This window comes from Pagrus major, chromosome 4 (genome assembly GCF_040436345.1).
Source record: "Pagrus major chromosome 4, Pma_NU_1.0".
Lineage (NCBI taxonomy): Eukaryota > Metazoa > Chordata > Actinopteri > Spariformes > Sparidae > Pagrus > Pagrus major.
The window spans coordinates 17,544,623-17,552,777 of record NC_133218.1 but is presented as its reverse complement, the minus strand read 5'-3'; the positions used below and the strand labels follow the sequence as shown (position 1 = coordinate 17,552,777).

General features: G+C 38.1%; 1 protein-coding gene across 1 annotated transcript; it reads left to right on the top strand.

The window, feature by feature from the left end:
• The first annotated feature begins 3,062 nt into the window (after positions 1 to 3,062).
• On the top strand, positions 3,063 to 7,545 carry psmd14 (proteasome 26S subunit, non-ATPase 14). The gene is made up of 11 exons (XM_073464321.1): positions 3,063 to 3,159; positions 4,049 to 4,104; positions 4,452 to 4,523; positions 4,635 to 4,754; positions 4,940 to 5,010; positions 5,228 to 5,378; positions 5,522 to 5,629; positions 6,014 to 6,088; positions 6,172 to 6,297; positions 7,000 to 7,062; positions 7,371 to 7,545. The coding sequence occupies exons 2-11, from the start codon at positions 4,057 to 4,059 to the stop codon at positions 7,467 to 7,469; spliced, it is 933 nt and encodes a 310-aa protein (XP_073320422.1). The 5' UTR covers positions 3,063 to 3,159; positions 4,049 to 4,056; the 3' UTR covers positions 7,470 to 7,545.
• The last annotated feature ends 610 nt before the right edge of the window (positions 7,546 to 8,155 follow it).

Genomic DNA, 8,155 nt, shown 5'->3' with positions numbered 1-8,155 from the left:
ATTGAGGTTCAGTACCCGATGCTACATAGGACCTTTGTGTCTTTCCGTCTTGTATCTATTCCTGTGTACCTTACTGGGATTTGAAACGGCATTTATTATACAGCAACATGACAATTTCATACAATACGACAATACATGACCATACAATGCATTAAGATTCAAACCTGCCACAACCTCCGCAGCCAAACTTATTTCAGACACATCGATTTGAATCCGCATTTTTGAATATTTCACTGAGTGTACACTTTATAAAGCTTCAATGTAGAGCTGGAACAAGCTGATGTTAGCTACTGTTCGGCCTTGTGTGCCTTTTTTGCCTCTGGTGCTTAAATTATTTGAGCAACATCTTTTTGCAAACATGTAAAAGCCACAGGGAAACAGACACTACACTTGTGTGGTGTGATACAGTCCTCTTGTTTTCATTTCTCAAAAGGAAACTGGACAATGCCACTATGATTTTTGAAGTAACTTTTGGACATTTTTATTTAAGAGACGACAGTAAAGAGATGACAGTAATGAAAGGAGAGAGGGGTAATGATGTGCAACAGCCTAGTCAGAATCAGACCACAGACTTTGCATTGCGGTTCACAGACGTTATGTTTATCCAGACAGCTAAAGTAGACAGATTGGTAGAGATGCAGAAGAGAAACTTAAATCTTAAACTACACAAGCACATATGTGGCCCCAGAGGTGTAGGACTTAACTCTCTAGATACACATTTACCTTTCGCTTTTATATAATTAAACTCATTTTATATTCAAGTATTAACACTTAAGGGCACAAAAGCTACGCTTGCCACTAGCAGCCATCCTGCTGCAGGTCCTGCTGGAGATTTATAAAGCGAAGCTAAATCCAAATCCCATCAGGGTGCAGGGAAGCTCTTAAAGCATCAAATTTCTTTCCCTTATTTCCTCTGCTGGTAGGATTAAGGTTTCATGCTGGTGTCGTGTTACAAGCTACTTGTGATGTTCTGAAGTCCAATCATTCCTATCTGAATAATCAGCTTCCTAGTCTTTATATAGATTACTTCCTGTGCTATATATTACAGTTTGGTATGATTTATTTCTAATCTGATTACATATAAACTGCCCTTTTCGTGACAGGTGAGATATTATACAGGATTTAAATGTAAATAAACTATTTCACAATTTAAAGATGTGAATTGAGCATCCGTTTGCATTGTATTTCTTAACCTGCTCTGCTTCAAATGTAACTATCTAATAGGTCAAATGATCTGTAGCCTTTGTCTAACCTATCTATCCATTGTTTGTCCAGGTCATTTATCAAAAAAGATTTAGAAATGACTTGAAATGAAATGAATGGTTTCAAATTGAACCACTGGGAAGTCGTCAACCGATCAGAAGCAGAACTGAATTCAATGAGATGACCCGGTCAGCAATAATCATTCACCGAACAATAAACTCAGTCCACTTCCAAGGAAAATAATGACCGTTTGCTTCCTGTATTGTTTTGACTCTGATCGCTTACATCAGATCCTTTATGGCGGATGTATACCTGCTAAAGTGTCGTTACAGGAGACTGCATTAAACTATGTCAGCAATAATCTGACAGAAATGAGATAAACACTGAAGGCACTGGGTCTAAAGGCAACATTAATAATATATACCTTATGTAGGTTAACTCTCAGTAGAAACTAGTTTAGCCCGTCATAAGGATGCACATCCAGAATAAGACTGCTGAACGTATTGAATCATGTCGAGGTATCTGTGGGTGTGGAGAGGGAGGGACTGAGGAATGTGGATGATTATCAGCCCCTTCCTCATCAACTGAGGAATTAAGGAATTTGAAGTTCCCAATGAACACCTCAGCACGTTATCTGACCAGTCTGGCTGGTCACTGATGCCGGTAATGTTGCAGGGTGAGATTGTACAAGTTGTTCTGCTGGATTGTCAACTGTATCAGTAAAGAATACATGAAAGCCAACAGAAGAGCTTTTTCACAAGGCCAGCGATGGTGTGGTTTGGCTCAGAGTTTGTGGCTCCTCAGGGAATAATGAAATGCTTGCATGTTGAAATATGAGAAACCACACAAACATCACAGCTGCTTTCACTCTTTTTTAGTATTAAAAGGGAACGCTGTGTATTATTTTCATATCAAGATAACACCAGTACTGAAAGTGCTTGAAGGCAAGGTCAGAGTGCAACTATACATTGAATTCATTCTAAAATTGAATAGTTAATTAGTAAAACATGGACTTAGATATACCAGTAATACGCATTGTTAGTTGTAGTATGTAAGTAAGTAAAGTTTATTTGTGTAGCACCTTTCACAGATACAAAATCTCAAAGTCCTTCACATTAATTTACATTTACGTAAGCTTGAATACACAATTAATATTTAAAAATGAAAAATAGTGAGAGACAGCACAGGGCTGACAAGTTAAAATCACAGCAACATCAAAACAAATGAGGGTAGAGACACAAAAACAAAGGAGGAAGTAAAACTGATGAAAGGTCATAAATAATATGGAGGAGGTTCACCACCAGTCTCCTCAAAATAGGCCCCGTTCATTCAGTTCTACTTAGAAAGCATAATGCAGTTCATGTAAAAACTTCCTATCGCCTAAAACATCATAACTTCAAAAATATTCCTCTTGTCAAAAGATCAGATGTCCTTTTTAGAGAGAACACAGAACCAGTGATATAATAATACATTAAGTGGTTAATCATAAAGCTCACATGGAAATTGTAAATTGTGAAGCATTAGGTGCCTGATAAAACATAACCTACTAGATTTTTAAAACGTTATAAATATAAACTGTATGCCGTAATCAGTATAATGAATGTGACGTCTACATCTGCACTGATATAACTGCATCTTATAAGACAATAAGTACATATATATAAATATTATTTTCACTGTTAACAGTAGTTGTAGCCGCTTGTTGTTGTATGCTAGCAGAAGCAGCAGTATGAGTATCAAGTACAATGGCTTTGGCGCCCCCTTGTGGCGGATCTAGACTTTGCAGTCGGCAGGCGGGCTGCAACAAAACACGTCATCTGTGCGACGGAAGTAGTTTTTCTAAAAAATAAAAGAAGAAGAAGAAGAAGAATTCTGGCTGATTCATTGTAGGCAGTCGCTTTTATTCGACAGAACATAAAACAGACTTTTCTGAACATCCAAAAGATTTGACAACAGGTAAGCAGACCTACAGCTTTAGCACAGTCAGTAGCTTTCATAAAATACGGTAAGATGGACTCAGTGTCGATAATTTGTTGCTACTTTTTTGTGCGAGCTGACAGGCTAAGCATGAGTAGGCTAACAGGACGCTAACGCTTTGGGTAACGTCACCTGCCAGTCAATTAATCCAGCGATTTGATGTCACTTAATGCTACATTTGCCAATTGTTTTAACGCTAAAGCTGAAACACACTAAATGATGATTTGAATCAAAGATAAATGTATCGGTATCTGGCTCTTGTTGCTGTGTTGACGTGACTATGGGTAATTAAGCTAACTTGGCTAACTGAAGCTAACTAGCTATTTGGTTGCTAACTTCAGTTTTCTTTAAGATTTCTACGGGTCCTTTAATAACTTTACAGCCATAACGTCCCAAACTGAATACATGCGTCTATGGCCTGTCTCATACACCAACATTTACTAGTTTAGGTCATAATTTCAACACATATTTTGAAACTCCTCGGAAAGTGACAAAAACCGATATACCGTTAGTTATTAAACCGAATGCTGAGCTAGATAATGTTTATCAGTAAACGCTTACGACACCTGTCAGGTCTCTTCGTAGAGAGAAGTCCAAGCACATCATAAGCATGACCCATACACAGATTTCCCACTGTAGTTCAATTTTAAAGTGAAGACCTTCAAGTCCAGTCCGCTATGTGCATATTTTGACATCTTTGCACAGGATCTGTCTTAAAATGCTTCTTGGTTTAGTTATAACTTATCTTGTGAAGGACTTATGGAAAATAAAAAACGTATCTCTGATATATGACAGTCGTACAGGTTGCTGGTCAGTTGTATAATCTGAAGGTAAGCTAATGTCTTTATTGTGTCTGTTTGTTTGACAGATCCTGATATGGACCGGCTGCTTAGGCTCGGAGGTGGAATGCCAGGGCTTGGCCAGGTAACACAATGTTTGAATTGTCCATAGATAAAGAACATAAACAAAAATGATGTTTAGGCCCAAACTATCCAAGCTTAATCTCGAGGTATTATTAGATGAGATTCACAAAACATTTGGTGGGCTAAACCCACGCTTCTGCCAATAGCACATTTGGGATCCATGCTTGCACAAATCTGTCAAACCTAATAATGTAGCATACCACATTATTAAAAGATACAAAGTGATAACCCATTATACATTACATGCATTATAATTCTGAACAATTGGTGTATTGTAATGATAAATCTGAGCACCTACTGTATTTGAAAGACCTGAACTGATAAATAAAGTTGGTTTCGATTCCTCAGGGCCCCCCGACAGATGCACCTGCTGTGGACACAGCTGAGCAGGTGTACATCTCCTCTCTGGCTCTGCTCAAGGTAATCACACTTCATCTGCATTAAACATGCTCTTTCAAAGTATTTATACATGTTTTTGTAATTATATTAACATTTCTGTACCTTTGATCTCATGTGTTTGCTCCACACCAGATGTTGAAGCACGGGCGTGCTGGTGTACCGATGGAGGTCATGGGACTGATGCTGGGAGAATTTGTTGATGACTACACAGTGCGAGTGATTGATGTGTTTGCCATGCCCCAGTCAGGAACAGTATGTATCCTAATATATAGATCTTTGTGGATCCAGTATAGGAAATACCTAATCTAATCCCCATAACATAATCAGTAAAGAGGACTTATTCTTGTTTGATGTATGTAGTGGGATAGTAAAGTTGTTGAATGCTGATTTTGACAATTTTACAATAAATTTCATGGTGCAAATTTTCTACTTCACAGGGTGTGAGTGTTGAAGCTGTGGACCCGGTCTTCCAGGCCAAGATGTTGGACATGCTGAAGCAGACTGGCAGGTAAAACTATCAACACATGTTTACAGTTGCAACATTTAGAAAATAATCAGTGTTTATTTGCCTGCATAGCCCTAAAAATAATGGAATCAACTTGTAAAAATAATAATCTACCAGTTTTCATGTAAATTCAAGGTTGAGTTGTTTAATGAAACCTCACATAGTCGATGAAGCATCAAAATTCTTGGCTAATTTTTATTTATTTTTTGCTGTTCATCAGACCAGAGATGGTGGTGGGATGGTACCACAGTCATCCTGGTTTTGGCTGTTGGTTGTCTGGCGTGGACATCAACACACAGCAGAGCTTCGAGGCCCTGTCAGAGCGCGCCGTCGCAGTGGTGGTTGATCCCATTCAGAGCGTCAAAGGAAAGGTAAAGATGTGTGGCTGCTGCAGAAGTACCTTGTAACTCTTTAGCTCTTATTTTAGTTACATTCAAGATCTATTAAGTAATGATTTGCTATTAATTGTGAATCCAAATTGACCAATTCAATAAACTGCCCCTGTCTTCTACAGGTTGTTATTGATGCCTTCAGACTGATCAATGCCAACATGATGGTGCTGGGTCATGAACCAAGACAAACCACATCAAACCTGGGTCATCTGAACAAGCCTTCAATCCAGGTAACACACTGTAAATTACATCATCACCATAGTTTCAGGTGAATTTCTTCTGAAAGGCCTTGAATGGTTTGGTTGGTCTTTCCCCACCTCTGAGCCGCACAAGCACAATACTTGTGTCCCGATGAAGAGGAGCAAAGTTTCATCCTAATGGTTGTTTGAGTCAAATTAGGTTTAATTTCTGCTGATTGTCAGTTTTCTTTGCTATAAGTGGACGGATAAACATCACATCAGAGATCACCTTGTTACTTCTCACGTCTCAATATGAAACTACTTTAATGTGACTCAATCCTATGTTGCTGTCAAAGATCTAATTCGGCATATTAACATTAATATTTAGGATTTTCTGTCAGCACAGGTACTAAATATTTGATTTCATGTTTTCAGGCTCTGATTCATGGACTAAACAGACATTACTACTCCATCACCATCAATTACAGGAAAAACGAGCTGGAGCAAAAGGTTTGAGAATGCACTCATCACACAAGGATTTATTTGAGTGTTTTTAACAGAGCGTAAGACACATAACTTTTATTATTCCTCAGATGCTGTTGAACCTGCACAAGAAGAGCTGGATGGAGGGTCTGACCCTGCAGGACTACAGTGAGCACTGCAAGCTCAATGAGACCATTGTCAAGGAGATGCTGGAGCTGGCTAAGAACTATAATAAGGTACAGCTTTTAGACCTTATCCAGTCATTTTTATATATTTATTCATCAATTTAGCACAATCAAAACAACTCACGGCAATTAAAATGGCATAAAAGGAACAAAGATATGCATTACTTCATGAGTAATATTTAATGAATAATTCTTATAATTGATTTAAAAAGTGCACTATAGTGTTTTGGGAAAGAAATTTTAATCATAAGACAAAAATTGTTATTGACTTTCTTGACTCAATAAACTGATGCACACCTTCATTGAAGGGCAACACAATTTTGTACTGTTTCACTTGGTTTATATTTGAAGTAGCCACCTTTCTAGCTTCAAACACTGGTCTGGAGAGCTAATACCCCTCTGCCGACAGCTTGTTTAATCAGTTATGGAAATATATCCATCAAATAAATATTTCTGAGCTTGGAGTATTACCTTATTAATATTGTAATTATTACTTTTTGGAGTTTGAATTTCTCTTCCAAAACTACGAGTGCACCTTTTTAAAAAAAAAAATCTTGCTGCGTAATCTCGTTGTGCAGGGAATAAAGAGCAGTGGTGTTGGCGAATCACTGCTCCATCACTTCATTCAATTGTTCAGCACAAAACCTGTAAAAAGCATTGCATGCGTTTTAAATAAGCGCACGGTGCCTGCTCCCGTTGTGCTCCCGTTGTGCTCCTCTGCAATCTCAAGACACTGTTGTGTTTCCACCTCAGGCTGTTGAAGAAGAGGACAAAATGACCCCAGAACAGCTGGCAATCAAGAATGTTGGAAAACAGGTAACAATCTTTTATTTTATTTTTTTATTATATGACAAAAATGTATACATAAAAGTCAGTGTTCGTCACTGGTGTTGTTTAGAGGTAAATGAGAGAGAGAGAGAGAGAGCGCATTGGATTAGAGTCAGACTGTGCAGACATGTCGGTACGAGCAGAGATCGTGTCACTTTGTCATTAAAGTTTCCTGAAGGTAGTTGAAACCAGACTTGTCAGAACTTATGTGAAACATAGTCATTACAAAATCACCTCTCACCGTTGTCGTTTTTTGTCTGTTTTTCTTCTCTAATTTTATTCTGTGTTTCTTGCAGGACCCCAAGAGGCACTTGGAGGAGCATGTAGATGTTTTAATGACATCCAACATTGTTCAGTGCCTAGCTGCCATGTTGGATACGGTCGTTTTCCAGTGATGGCCCTGTGTGAATAACTGTTAATATTGCAACCCTTGTTTTCTTTTATATAAAATAAATGTATGTATGAAATGAAGACTTGTGTCTGGTTTGAATTTTATCCACATTTTTATGTTTATCTGGATGAATTCTTTACAAGAGGAATGGTACCTCATTTTGTTGGTTTTACTCTGTAGTTTTGATAGGATCAAAATACACTTGGCAGTGTGTTTAAAGGTAGGACACAAAGCTGCATCGGTGCCTTTTGTACTGATGTAATACCCATCCTAACCACTGGATGGTGCAAGAGCTGCAATTTACATGGACAAAAACAAGAAGATGTGATCAAGATGGAGAATATCAAATCATAACAGTTTAACTCTCAAACAGGCTTTAGTTGTTTCAGTTGAAGGTGATGTCACTTTAAGATTTTATACAACATTTCAGCCCAGTTATTGTTCGAGAGTTAAATGGACTTCCGAGAATTATTTGACAGTTTTGTGGAGTTTGATTTAACAGTTGGCAGAGAAAGACCACGGATTGTGTTGCCAAAGATGACAAACTTAATACCCTCTTAACTGTGTCCACTGTAAAGTCTTATTGCTCCACTGGTTGTTGACACACTGTATGGCTCTCCCACTTGCTGTGTCTGCATATCACAGTTGGGATTCCTTCCTCTTTCTCTGTTGCAGACATTAGCACATAGT

Excerpts from the sequence above, each read along its gene's own strand:
- psmd14 (XM_073464321.1), top strand. The coding sequence starts at position 4,057 with ATGGACCGGCTGCTTAGGCTCGGAGGTGGAATGCCAGGGCTTGGCCAG. Across the intron at positions 5,379-5,521 it reads TTCAGAGCGTCAAAGGAAAG|GTTGTTATTGATGCCTTCAG; the intron begins GTAAAGATGTGT and ends TGTCTTCTACAG. Across the intron at positions 7,063-7,370 it reads TCAAGAATGTTGGAAAACAG|GACCCCAAGAGGCACTTGGA; the intron begins GTAACAATCTTT and ends TGTTTCTTGCAG.